At 44.6% G+C, this 14,915-nt stretch overlaps 1 protein-coding gene across 1 annotated transcript in view; it reads left to right on the forward strand.

Moving 5' to 3' along the window:
* LOC138755850 (desmoglein-4-like) overlaps positions 1-14,915 on the forward strand; it is a 139,291-nt gene that overhangs the window by 58,047 nt on the left and 66,329 nt on the right. The window contains exons 6-9 of the mRNA XM_069922572.1: positions 942-1,086; positions 4,593-4,744; positions 5,929-6,063; positions 13,627-13,812. Of these exons, the coding sequence (XP_069778673.1) occupies positions 942-1,086; positions 4,593-4,744; positions 5,929-6,063; positions 13,627-13,812 (618 nt within the window). The remainder of the gene's footprint in view (positions 1-941; positions 1,087-4,592; positions 4,745-5,928; positions 6,064-13,626; positions 13,813-14,915) is intronic.

The raw sequence follows: 14,915 nt of genomic DNA on the forward strand, positions 1-14,915 counted from the left end.
AATGTCCTCGGGTATTTGTTCCACAAAGGCCTGTCCTTCCACCAGTGCCAGCATCTTGTCCATTAAAACGGACGGCATATGGTCCCCTAAACCGTGGAGATGCAAGAGCCTGGCTGCCCTATTGCAGTCTGAGAGGCAGAAGGGGGCTCTAAGGAGGTTTTTAAGGCTAGGTATTTACCCTCCTCTGTTGGCACGTGGAAGAGGTTGTTCACGCGGGCAGCGGTCTCCTAGTCGAGGGAACTGACAATGTAGAAGTACCTAGTGGAGTCCAAGGAGAGATACTTGAGCTGGAACTGAGCCTCTGCCTGGCCGAACCATGTACGGGGCCAGTTGATCCAGAACGCGGGTAGCTTGACCACTGCAGGATCCATGGACCAAGAGTCTGCAGAATGTGGAGACTCATCGGGGTCACCAAATGTGGCGAGCTGGACACGAGCGAGTGAACGGACTGGAGACACAGTCTGTGAGCTCTGAGTTCTTAGCAGGAGTGTTCATTTGAACTTAGCGCACTTGCTTTTCAGCGGAGTGGTTGGACTGCTCATACGCTCTGCCGTTTGCATTGCGCCGACGCAAGCGTGCACGCCAACTTCTGTCATGGAGCGGAAGAGATGGAAGACCGTCGCCAACTATGCCCCGAACACGATGAACAGCGGGGTGGGTTCGTCACAGCAGATTTGTGCTTCGCCACAATGCCAAGGAAAGCAATCCCTCTGTACTTGTGGGAGAACACTCGACTGTATCTGTTTGTTCGTGCATTTTAATATTATTTCTTGGACTTCAAAGATTTACAGGGGAATTTGCATAAAGTTGTATTTCTGGAAGTCAGGTCTTGCTTAAGCTAGTCATTTAAATGTGTATTATGTTTGCGGCAGTTGAGAATATTGCAACAGTCCAGAAACTTTGACCTCTCGACCAGATTTCTCTGTCATTTGCATTCTCAGCTTGTGGGCAGCGCTTTTGATCAGTTTGGGGAACAGAGGGAAAAACCTGTCAACCTCCATATTAAAGTAGTTGATGTCAATGACAACCCTCCTGTATTCACCCAAGAAATCTTTAGTGGGAGCGTTGAAGAGCTGAGTGCTTCTGGTAAGTGTTTTTATTTGAGGAGCGTTCCTTTTTTCAAATGATAAATATGCCTCTCATAATCTCTTTTACTTCAATTAAGTCACCTGTCATCCTTCATCACTCCATCTGGCAGGAGGTACCGTAGCACTCAGGCCCTTGCGTCCAGAGTGGGCCAACTGCTTTCTCCCCCAGGCCATCAGACTGAACTCCCAGGACAGATGTGGATAGTGTACTGTGGACTTTCAGTGTATACCTCTTAATATTTTAATGTGTTAACTGCTTTCCTAACTTACATCTTTGTAAATATACTCCATGGTCCTGGAGAAATGCTATCTCCTCCTACCATGTGAGGATGGTATGATCGATAAATTAAGTTGATTGGAAGAGAAAATTCTGTCACTCTTCCAATCCAGGCAACGTCCTGGTAAGTCTCCTCGGCACCCTCTCCAAAGCATCCTTCCCGCAATGAGGCGACCATAACTGGATCAATAGTTCAAGTGTGGTCGAACCAGAGCTTTATGGAGTGGCAACATTATTTCATGACGCTTACACAGGCCAGCACACCAAGTGCCTTCCTAACCACCCTATCAACCTGCGCGGTAAACGTCAGGGATCTGTGGATCGGAACCCAAGATCCCCCTGCTCCTCCACACCGTTAGGTATCCTGCCATTAACCATATACTCCGCCTTCAGGTTCGACCTTCCAAAGTGCATCACTTCACACTTACCCAGATTGAACTCCATGTGCCACTTCTCTGCCCAACTCTGCATTCTGTCTATACCCTGCTGTAAGCTACGACAACCTTCTACACTGTTCGCACCATATCCCACCTCCATGTCATCTTTGAACTCCAAATCTATCATAGAGCCATAAACAGATCCTTTCAGCCCTTCTAATCTGTGCTGAACCATTTTTTTTGCCTCGTGCACCAAGCCCATAGCCCTCCATACCTCTCCCATTCATGTACCCGTCCAAATTCCTCTTAAATGTTAAAATTGAGCCAGCGTTCACCTCCTCGGCAGGCAGCTCGTTCCACTCTCCCACCACTCTCTGCGTGAAGGTTCCCCCTCAGGATCCCCCTAAACCTTTCCCCCTTTCACTCTTAACCCATGTCCTCTGGTTTGCATCTCTCCACCCCTCAGTGGAAAAAGCCTGTCTACATTTACTCTGTCTGTCCCCCTCATAATTTTAAATACCTCGATCAAATCTCCCCTCATTCTTCTACACTCCAGGGAATAAAGTCCTCACCTGTTTAACCTTTCCCTGTAACTCAGTTCCTGAAGTCCCAGTAACATCCAAGTCAATCTTCTCTGTGCTCTTTCCATCTTATTGATACATTCCTGTAGTTAGGTGACCAAAATTGCCCACAATACTCCAAATTTGGCCTCACCAATGTCTTATACAATAATATCCCAACTCCTATACTCAATACTTTGATTTACGAAGGCCAATGTGCCAAAAGCTCTCTTTACAACACGTATGATGCCACTTTCAGTGCCCGACCATTTACCGTGTATGTCTTTTTTTGGTTTGTTCTTCCAAAATGCAATACCTCGCACTTGTCTGCATTAAATTCTATCTGCCATCTGGTCCAGATCCTTCTGCAAGCTTTGAAAACCTTCTTCGCTGCCCACAACGCCTCCAATCTTAGTGTCATCTGCAAACTTGCTCAACCAATTTACCACATTTTCATCAGATCATTGATATAGATGACAAACAACAATGGTCCCACCACCGATCCCCGAGGCCCACCACTAGTCGCAGGTCACCATTCTGAGAAGCAATCATCCACCACTACTTTCTGGCTTCTCCCATCCAGCCATTGTCAAATCCAGTTCACTACTTCATCATGAATACCTAGTGTCTGAACTTTCCTGACTAACCTCCCATGTGGGACTTGTGAAAGGGCTTACTAAAGTCCATGTAGACAACATCTACAGCCTTTGTCAACTTTCTTGGTAACTTTCTCAAAAAACTCTATAAGCTCGGTTAAACACAGCCTGCCATGCACAAAGCCATGTTGACTATCCGTAATCAAATTCTGGCTATCTAAATAATTGTATATCCAATGTCTTTCCAATAATTTACCCACTCATGACATCATGCCCGTTGGCCTATAATTTCCAGGGTTACTTTTGGAGCCTTTTTTTTTTTAACAACGGAATATCATGAGTTCCACTTCAATCCTCTGGCACCACACCCTCAGCCAAGGACATTTTAAATATTTCTGTCAGAGCCCCTGTAATTTCTACACTAGTCTCCCTCAAAGCCGAATTAATATCTTGTCAGGCCCTGGGATTTATCCACCCTTATTTGCTTTAAGATAGTAAGAACTTCCTCTTTAATTGGTGTAGGTTCCATGACCTCACTGCTCGTTTTCCTGACTTCCCACGACTCTGTGCCAGTTTCCTGAGTGAACACTGATGTAAAAAAATTAAGATCTCCTTTTATGCCATTTCCTAATCTTTGTACTTCTTTTGAAACCCCTCCAAGTTTCTGTTTCTTAATATACCCCTTCTAGGTCTGATGAATTATTTATTTAAAAACTCCCTCAAAATAAGGCCATTTGGCCCATCCACTCCCATGCAGGCTCCCAGTGCAATTCCATCAGACCCATTCCACCTTGGCTTATTTCCACGAGGCCCCACAATTTGCTGTTAATTAACCATCCTTAGCCCTTTTGACGGTTTTGCCACTTTCCCTGGGAAAATAGAAAAGAAAGTCAAAAGTCAAAGTTGAGATTTATTGTCAGAGAACCTACATGACATCACATATAACCCTGAGATTCTTTTTCCTGTGGGCCAGGCAGAATTTCTACTTTGTACTAAAAAAAAAGATGTGAACAAACTGACTGAAATACAGAAAATAAATAACGCGCAAAATAAGAGTCCTTAAATGAGTATCAAAGTTTGTTGTTGAGGGATGGAGGGGGAGCAGCTGTTCCTGAACCTGCTGGTGTGAGTCTTGTAGCACCTATACCTCCTTCCTGATGGCAGCAGCGAGAACAGAGCGGATATTGGGTGGTGGGGGTCCTTGATGATCGCTGCTGCTCTCCAACAGCTGAGTTCCCTGTAGATCTTCTCGATGGTGGAGGAGGGTTTTGCCTGTGATGTCCTGGCTGTGTCCGTTATTTTTTGCAGGGCTTTATGCTCAGGGGTATTAGTGCCCCCAGACCAGGTCGTGATCCAGCCAGTCACCTACTTGTGGAAGTTTGTCATGCTTTCTGTTATCTGCAAAACTCCCGAGGAAGTCGAGGCGCTGGCGAGCTTTCTTCGCAACGACGTTAGTGTTTTGGTTCCAGGAAAGGTCCCCAGAGATAGTGATTTAAAGTTTGCTCACTTTCTCCACACAACTGCACTTGCTGTGGGAGACACACGCAGTTACGGCGGGGGGGTGGGGAGAGGAATGGCAAGTAGCTTCAACTGAAGCACTGCCCATGCGTTTTCAACCTGACACCATTAACTAATACCATCACATGAGGGATAGAAGTTTGGATGTAAATCTGTTGGTCTTATTTTCCTACCAGGTACCATTGCAGCAAAGGTAATAGCCACAGATAAAGATGAAGGCAAAAATGGCAGGATTCATTATAAGATCAAAACAGAGAGTGTTAAAGCAACATTTTATGGCACAATTAATGGAGAAATCAAAGTGACAGACTCTTCTCTCGACCGGGAGGTTAGTGAAAATACTTCTCATTTGTTTGTTGCCGTGCAGAGCTGGTGAGATGTACGACAAAGAAACAGGCCCTTCGGCCCATCATGTTAGTGATGGCCATTAAGCTCTCGCTTGTACTAATCCTAATCTCACCCCGTCCCAGCCCATTGCCACCAATTCTCCTTCCGATTCCATCTCTCGCATTCGCCAGGGACAATAAACTAGACGTCTCTGCCCCACAGACGGACCAACTGACCAACAGACCAACGTCTGGAGGAAACCCACGTGGACACATAGAAACATAGAAAATTGGTGCACTCTGTCAGAGAGTGGTAAATGTGTGGAATTCTTTGCCACAGGAAGTAGTTGAGGCCTGTCAATATTTAAGTGTAGGTTAGATTTGGCCCTTGTGGCCAAGGGGATTAGGGGGTATGGGGAGAAAGCAGGAACCAGGTACTGATCAGCCATGATCAAAATGAATGGTGGTGTAGGCTTGAAGGGCCAAATGGCATACTCCTGCACCTATTTTCTATGTTTCTATGTGTCCACGTGGGTTTCCTCCAGATGTTGGTCAGTTGGTCCGTCTGATTGGGCAACATGGACTCATGGGCCCAAAGGGTCTGTATGTCTAAATTTAAATTGGCTTGTCTTGTGCGAGGGGTCACCACTGGACCACACAGGAGGCTGTGCGGCTACGAATGTTCTGGCGGAGTGGGGGGGGTGGGGGGCGGGCGTAGGAGGAAGCAGCATCGGAGGAGTTCACAGGATCCACAGACACTCGGAGTCTCTGAAGGGACTCTTTCTCAACTTGAAAGGTGCACCTGGTCTGTGGCATCTCTTGGTGTGTCTTTACGGTACAAACAATGGAGAACATAGTTAGTGTAATTTGTGCACTGGACAATAAAAGAACCTTGAATCTTGAACTGTTAGATTCTGGAAGATGAAAAGGCAACAAATGAAGAAAATATTTTTATTTGCAAGAATGGTGCAGAGTATTACAGGAGAAATTTCTCACTTGGACATGAAATAAACTGAGAACAAATAATAAATGCTAATTTTCATTCCCTTGTCCCCTTTATCAATAATAACATAAACTATTCACAATTAATTTTGATTTAATTGATTGATGTGTAAAGGAACACATTTATTTTAAATATTGACAAGATCTTTGGGGGAGTAGGTCTTTAATACTATTTCTGTTTAAGATGCAAGATTTCTACACCTTCATTGTTGAAGCAAAGGACATGGATGGAAGTGAGAAAGGATTGAAAGCATCAGCGACTGTACAGATCAAGATTTTGGATGTTAATGACAATATTCCTACTGTGGAACAGACTACGGTAAGGTTCTGACCAAGACTTTATTCAACTAAGTGGCAGTGCAAAGGTTCGAGGTGTTGTGGACAGCGTAGAAGGTTGTCGTAGGTTGCAACAGGAAGTAGGCAGGATGCAGAGTTGGGCAGATGGGATTCAATCTGGACAAGAGTGAGGTGATGCACTTCGAAAGGTCAAACATGAAGACGGAGTTCATGGTTAATGGTAGATTCTTAACACAGTGGAGGGACAGATAAATCTTGGTGTCCAGGACCACAGATCCCTCAAGGTTGCCACACAAGTTGATAGGGTGGTTGAGAAGATACATCGTGTGTTGGCCTTCATTAGTCAGGGCATTGAGTTCAAGGGACATGACATTGTGGCCATTACTGAAACATGGCTCAATGAGAAATGTGATTGGGAGCTCAATGTCCAAGGATATACAGTTTATAGCAAAGATAGGCTGGTGGGTAGAGGTGAAGGGGTGGCTCTGACAGTAAGTAATGACATTAAATCAATAGAAAGAAGGGACATAGGGTCTAAAGTGGTAGAATCAGTATGGGTTGAACTAACAAATATCAAGGGTAAAAGACCATACAGCAGCTGAGAAGTGGACTATGAGTTACAGCTGGAAATACAAAGGGCATGTCACAGGGTAATATCAAAATAATTCTGGGGGATTTCAACATGGCAGGGGATTGGGAAGGACAGGGAAGATGGCACCAATGTGGCGAACAAAAGAAGTGAAGGCCAAGATCAAAGCAAAGGGGAGGGCAGACAAGGAAGCGAAAACTGGTGGGGAATGAGGGGACTGGGATTCCTTTTGAAACTCACAGAAAGAGACAAAGAAAGTTATAAGGAAAGAAAAGATGAGATGAAAGGAAATCGGCAAACAATATAGAAAAAGATACTGAGTTTTTTAAATATATGAAGAATAAAAGAGAGACACGAGTTGACATAGGACTGATAGAGAACAATGCTTGGGAAATTATAATGGGTTATAAAGAGATGGCAGAAGAACTAAATCAATATTTTACATCAGTCTTCACTGTGGAAGACATTAGTAGTATCCCTGACAGGCAGAGGCTTCAGGGAGTGGAGTTGGATACAGTTAAGATTACTAGAGAAATTGTGCTAGGCAAAGATTGATAAATTTCCTGGACGGATGAAGTGCACCCATGGGTTCTAAAAGAGGTGGCCTTGGAGATTGTGGACCCATTGGTGATGATCTTCCAGAAATCAATAGACTCTGGCGTGATTTCAGGGGGTTGGATGGTTGCAAATGTGATTCCACTGTTTTAGAAAGGTGGGAAACAGAAAAAAGGAAACTAGGCCGATTAGTTTGATGTCAATGGTTGGGAAGATCCTCCAGGATGAGGTTATGAAATACCTGGAGAAGCATGACTGGATAGGTCCAAGTCAGCATGGTCTTTTAAAGGGTAGATCCTGCCTGATCAACTAATTAGAGTTTTTTGAAGAAATCTCTAGGATAGAAAAAGGGGAGACTGTGGATGTTGAATATTTGGATTTTCAAACGGCTTTCGATAAGGTACCGCATGCTAGGCTGATAAATAAGATGAGGGCCCACATGAAATTATGGTGACAATATTAGACTGGATAGGCAGGAACCAAAGGGTTGAAATTAAGGGATCCCATCAGGATGGCTGCCTGTAACAAGCGGTGTTCCGCAGGGGTCGGTCTTTGGGCCACTGCTGTTTACAATTTACATTAATGATTTAGATTATGGAATGAATGGTTTTGTGGCCAAATTTGCAGATGACACCAAGATAGGTGGCAGAGCAGGAAGTGTTGAAGAAACCATGAAGTTGCAAAGGGATAAAATATGGGAGATGAAGTACAATGTTGATAAGTGTTCGGTTCTACATTTTGGCAGTGGAAATAAACAAGCTGAATACTATTTGAATGGGGAGAAAATTCAATCCTTAGAAGGTCAAAGGGACCTGGGTGTCCTTGTGCAGGGAAACCTAAAAGTTAGTGACCAGGTGGGATTGGTAGTGAAGAAGGCGAATGCTAGGTTGGGATTCATTTCAAGAGGAATAGTGTATAAGAGTAGAGAGGTGTTGATGAGGGTCTTTGGGGCACTGGTGAGACCCCATTTGGAGTAACTGTGTGCAGTTTTGGGCCCCCTATCTTAGAAAGAATGTGATGTTGTTGGAGAGGGTGCACAGGAGATTTACTAGGATGATTTCTGGAATACAAGGGCTAACGTACAATGAACATTGGATTGTATTCATCCGAATATAGAAGAATGAGAAGGGATTTCCTAGAGATATTTCAAATTTTGAAAGGTTTTGACAGAGTGGATGTCAATAGGATGCTTCCCTTGGTGGGTGAATCATGGACAAGGGGTCACATTATCCATTTAAAATAGAGATGAGGAAGAACTTCTTTAGTCAGAGGGTCGTGGATCTGTGGATCTCACTGTCGCATAAACGGTGGAGGCCAGATCATTGGGAGAATTTAAACAGGAAATGGATAAGTAGCTCATTAGTCAAGGGATATGGGGAAAAGGCTGGAAATTGGAACTAGGTGTGAGCATAGTTCAGCTTAGTGTAGAGTCACGGAACAGACTCGATGGACCTAATGGCCTATTTCTCTTCCTTTATCTGGTGATCTTGTAATGTTGCAGTTCTACAAAACTTTAATTAGTCCACACTTGGAATATTGAATTTCTTCTGGTCACCTCATTACATCAATGTTTTGGAGAGGGTGCAGAGGAGATGTGGCAAGATGTTGCCTGGAATGGAGAACATGTCACACGAAGCAAGGTTGACTCATCTCGAGCTTATCTCTTGGAACCAAGAAGAAGGAAAGGTGACTTAAGGGTATAGATAGGGCAGACAGTCAGTTATTTCTTCTTGGGGTGACGATAACAAATAGCAGAGGACATTAGTTTAAGATGAGTGGAGGAAAGTTGAGGGGAGACATCAGAAGTAAGGTTTATTTTTTACAGAGAGTGGTGGGTGCCTGGAATGCATTGATGGGGGTATTAGTGGAGGCTGGTACAATGGGGATATTGAAAAGCCACATGGATGTAAGGAAAATAAAAGGTTCTGGGTGTGAGGGAGAGAAGGATTAGATTACATAGGTTGGCACAACTTCGTGGGGTGAAGGGCCTGAACAGTGCTTCAATATTCTCTGTTCTTGCCCATCAAACATCTAGAGCAGGGTTTCCCAAACTTTTTCTTTCCACTCACATAATCGCCTTAAGTAATCCCTATGCCGTCGGTGCTCTGTGATTAGTAAGGGACTGCTTAAGGTGGGATGCGAGTGGGAAGGGAAGGTTGAGAATCACTGCTCCAGACTCAATTGTTACTGAAATATTTTCCATGAGAAAAACTGTCCTTGGCCCATTTCCTTTGGAGTTACAATCGAGTCAAGGTACAATTAAAACAGTGGTTAAAATACTCACCTACCACCTTAAGTAATCCCTTACTAATCACCAAACACCTTCGGAATAGGAATTGCTTAAGGTGGAATGTGAGTGGAAAGAAAAAGTTTGGGAAACCCTGATCTAGGGTAAGTTATTTTTAAACAGAACATGACATTGGAATCATTTTCCAGGAGGGAGATGTTCTGCTCTTTCAACCAGTTCCGCTATTCAAATAATTGATATCCCTTTATTGATACCCTCGGCTGTGTGTGTCACCTTCGAACTTTCCAACCTTGAAACATTTATGGGAGAATTTGCAGATTTCTTCAAGATCTGTCATAACCCAGAGACTCCTGTATTTTAGATTTATTGGCAGAATACTTGCATGCCATCACATACCTCTCTGAGATTCTTTTCCTGTGGGCACGGTAGAATTACCCCTTATCGGTAGTGAAAAAAAACTCTATATAGCAAATACATATAATCAGATAAAGAAGTGTTATAATCAGATAAAGAACTGTAAACCGGTAATGAATGTCAACTGTGCAATGCAGCCTCAAAAGCCGTGTAGGGCCGTTCCCTTATCTTAATGGGGATTTGGTGTTAAGCTGCTTTGAGGTCGATAGTGGAGGACACTTTGTTTTGTGCTATCTGATTAATTATTTCATTGAAGCGTGGCAGGGGGTAGGAATCCAGGTTCGTGTAACGGTTGATTGTCTGGCTGTAGTCAATAGCCAGTCGTCTCTTAGTGTGATTTTTCACGACTACCACTTGGGCCGGCACGGACTCTTACTAGGTTCAATTACTCGCTCTTTAAGCAGACTCTGGGTCTCCGCTTTGATAAACTCACGATCCTCTTTGCTGTAAGAATGGCTCTTAGTGACAATCGGCTGACACTCGGGGATAAATCACTGTAAAAGGAAGGAGTTTTGATCTTTAATGCAGACAGACCGCAGGAACTAGCGCGGGGGATGGCAAGTGTGGGTAGTGGCCCACCGAAATTTAACACTACACTGTTCATCTGAGATTGAATATCTAACCCCAGTAACATGGGCACAGAGCTCCAGCATAATAAAGAGCCACATATCAGCCAGGCAATGAATGTCCCTGCAAATATAAAGTAACTTTCCACTTGTCCCGTACAGTTTTTGTAAGTTCACTACAAGCCATCGATATCTTTCGGTTCGCTGGCTTTTTCTGCAAATTTAAGGCTCTGGCAACTCTCTCGTGGATGTAGCAGTCAGTACTCCCCGAGTCTATTAGACAATCAAGAGTCTCACCATTCATCTCCCCTTCATAGTCGACTGTTCCAGTCCATAACATTCCCCAAGCTTTACAGTCAATTGAGCTATCACAGGGGATCTCACCTTGCCATCACTTGAAGTCGATTCAGCCTGCTCGTCTCAAGATTCCCCCTTTTCACAGTTGTCCTGGCTGCTCCAGGACACATTTTCTTGGTGCTTCTCTTCTTCTTTTCAGTGGGAGTACCTTTCGCCTAACACACTTTAGCGAAGTGGCCGAGTTTCCCACAATAGCTGCAGGTAGCAAATCGAGCCGGGCACTTCTGTCTGGGGCGTCAGCTCTTATCACAGAAGTAGAATTTTTCAAGAGTTCGCCTTTTTCTTTCCTTTGGGGTTCCAGCACTCCTGGATGTTTCTTTTTCGTTTTCTAGCATTTCACTGGATCGCATGGTGCTTCTCAGTGTTTTGGCTAGAATGATTGCTGGGTCGTAGGTTAAGGGCTCCGTCTCCAGCAGCCTCTGTTGGATGTAACTGGAGTCAATCCCGTTGACAAAAGCATCCAGCTTCAAGTCATTGCGGTGTTGTTCCACATTGACTGGCCTGACATCACCTTTGTTTGCCAGCGAGTCGAGAGCCAGTGCATAGGCAGCATCACTTTCCCCGGGTTTCTGGCGTCTAGTCAGCAACTGGTGTCGAGCAAGCACTACGTTCCCTGGTGCCTCATAGTAAACAGTCAGACGTTCCCGGGCTATAGCCAGAGTGGTAGCTCCTTGCGCTACGGTGAAAGGGACCTCACCCAGCAGAGAATTCAGGTGGCTCCACTGTATCGCCTCATCGACAATGTAGTTTGGAGCCATGTAGTCATCGAAACAATCAATCCAGTGGTTGAAAATTTCTCTGGCCCTCGGGGCAGACTGGTCGGTTATCAGCCGCTCCGGCTTGAGGGCTGCATCCATTCCTGCTAATAAAATTGAAGCGCCAGTTGATGAAGTAGACAAAGACGATGCAGTCAAACAATAATCATGGCTTTTATTACCATAAACTAACGGTACAATAATGAAAGACAATAGGTGCATATACAGTTATACCCAAGGGGAGTGTCCTTATCAGTAGAGATAATGCACAGCCAATGTTAGTACAGCAAGGCTTGCCAGAGGGGAGACAGGCAGCTTGGCAGACATTCAGCACACTATCTCCTTTCTTGGTTTGCCCTCACAAATAGAAACACCTCACACTTGTCTGTATTAAATCCCATCGGCTATTTTTTGCCCCATTTTTCTAGCTGATCCCTCTGCAAGCTTTTGAAATCTTCATCGCTGTCCACTACGCCGCCTATCTTTGTGTCACCTGCAGAGGGCGGTACCCCTTTTTCCCCGGGAAGGCGGCTCGCTACGTAAACGGTGATCCACTTTCAGCGTGAACACTGAAATCCACCTTCCCCGATTCCCCTTTTACATAGCTCATGAGTTGGGCAATAAGGGTGCTACTGTCTAAATCTTTGTCTCATCTGGTCTCTGCAGGACCTGCAGAGTTTCTCCAGAACTTTTGTGCGTTTACTATGATCACAACGTCTGCAGATTTACTTGCTTCACTGGGCTAAACTCTGGTTCGGCCGCAATTGGAATACTGTGTGTAATTCAGGTCGCCCCATTACAGGAAGTGTGTGGATGCTTTTAAAGAGGCACGGTAGCTCCTTTTACACAGCAGTTTAAGGCAGGAATCAACTGCCTTTTAACCACTTCATCGACCTGTATAAATGTAACGTGGTGGGGGGGGAGGTTCATTTTCATGCTGTGTCTGATACCTACCAAGGTAGGTAGCATAAGAGCCAATGTGTTTCACAACAGCTTCTGTCGAAAAGGGTTAACACTGTGTAATGCTACAGGTTCAGCCTGCTTTTATTCCACGAGGCTTATGTAAAACGTTGCTCTGACCCAGAATTTCTTGGTTCCGTGTGAATGACCCAAGCTCCCTTTAAAGATGGGTCGTTCACGTGCCAATTAAGTGGGTTTTCTGTGTAAAAAGACCTATAGAGGAGATGTTTCCTGGATCAGAGGGTTTGAATTAGGGGGAGATGTCGGACAATCTTGGGCTGATTTCTCTGGAGATCAGAGGCTCAGGGGAGACTTGATGGAAGTTTATAAACTGAGGATACATTGAGAGGGGAGATGGGAATAATCTTTGTCCCAGGGTGAAATTGTCAAATTCTGAAGGACAAACATTTAAGGTGAGGTGGGGGTGGGGGGAAGGGGGGAGTATAAAGGAGATAGAAGCATAGAATGTTGCCACACAGAAGCAGTCCCTTTGGCCCTTTTAGTCTGTGCCAAAGTATTCTTTTGCTAGTCCCAATAACCTACACCCAGTCTATAGCCCTCCATTCCCCTCCCATTCTTGTAATTCTTAAATATTAAAATTGAGCCCGCATTCACCACTTCAACTGGTAGCTCGATCCACTCTCCCCCCACTCTCTGTCTGAAGAAATTCCCCCCCCCTCATGTTTCCCATAAACCTTTCCCCTTTCACCCTTAATCCATCTCCTCTGGTTTGTATCTCACCCTGGCCTCAGTGGAAAAAGCCGACCTACAGTATATTTATTCTATCATTTTAAATTCCTCCATCAAATCTTCCCTCATTCTTCTACACTCCTGGAAATAGAGTCCTCACCTGTTGAATCTTTCCCTGTAACTCAATTCCTGAATTATAGGCAACATCCTGGTAAATCTTGTGTGGACATGTGATAGGACACATTTTGCACAGAGTGATGGTTGGCCAGAACACTGTACTGGGGTAGAGATCCAAGCAATCCAATAACAGCATTTCAGAAGCCTCTGCAGGGGATCATTTGCAAGAAGCAGTTTCAGTTTAACTTGGGCATCATGTCCAACACAGACATTGTGGGCTGAAGGGCCTCTTTTTGTGCTGTACTGATCTATGTTTCTATGTTCTCCATTTCAGTATGAGATAACTGTGAACGAAAATACCAAGTATTTCGATGCCATTCATTTGAAAGTGCATGACAAGGATCTGGAGTTCAGTGATAACTGGTTGGGGCATTTTGAAATCATTAAAGGTAACGAACAGGACTATTTCAGGATTGAAGTAAACAATCAAACGAATGAAGGAATCTTGATCATTCAGAAGGTAAGATGGCAAACCATGTGAAACAGTTTGAATATTACATATATCGTGGAAGGCTTAGAAAGATATAGACCAAATTGTTGCGAAGGGTTTAGAAGGGTAGGGGCCAATTGTAGACAGACAGCATGGTAATAGGCCCTTTTGGCCCATGCGGCTCATACCACCCAAATATATCCAATTGACCTACAAACTCTGTACATTTTGAAGGGTGGGGGGGAATCCCGTTCCATCTGTAATGAGTTTGTATGCTCTCCCCGTGTTCTCCGGGGGTTCAGTTTCCTCCCACCTTTCTAAAACTGGAGTTGACACTAACTTGCATTATTTGCTTGTGGACAAAACTACAAGTTTGTTGTAATAATTTATTGGCTTCACATGTCCTTCAATCTGTAGACCCAGAAATGTGGGTGTCTCCCATGCAATGAAGATAAAATCATAGAATATAGGTGCAGTAGGCCATTCAGCCCTTCAAGCCTGCTTTGCCATTCAACACGACCATAAGCTATCGCCATTCCATCAAGAGCTGATGCCTCCACCCACTCAGCCCCACTCCCTGGCCTACTCCCCATAACCATAGATACCCTGACTATTCAGATACACAACAATCTCTGCCTTACATACACCCTACAACCTGGTCTCCTGTGGCAGCAGATTCCAGAGGTTCGTCGCTCTCTGGCCAAAGAAATTCCTCTGCCTATCTGCTCCAAATGGGCAACCTTCATTCTGATGTTGCACCCTCTTGACCTAGTCTCCCCCAACATGGGGAACAACTTTGCCACATCTACTCTGTCCAGGCCTTTCAACATTCAAAATCCTTTCACGAGGTCTCCCCCACCACCCACCCCCTCTCATTCTTCTGAACTCCAAGGAGTACAGAATAGTGGCTGATCAACTGACATCATCCCTATTCCTGCTTTCTGTCAACCCCCCCCACCCACCATCCCTTTAACCATAAGGGCCACATCCAACTCCCTTTTGAATATATCTAACGAACTGGCCTCAACAACTTCCTGTGGGAAGGAATTCCACAAGTTCACAACTTTATGAAGAAGAATTTTCTCCTCCTCTAAGTCTGAAATTGCTTCCCCCTTGATCTGAACATCCCCACA

The sequence above is a fragment of the Narcine bancroftii genome, chromosome 2 (genome assembly GCF_036971445.1).
Source record: "Narcine bancroftii isolate sNarBan1 chromosome 2, sNarBan1.hap1, whole genome shotgun sequence".
Classification (NCBI taxonomy): Eukaryota; Metazoa; Chordata; class Chondrichthyes; order Torpediniformes; family Narcinidae; genus Narcine; species Narcine bancroftii.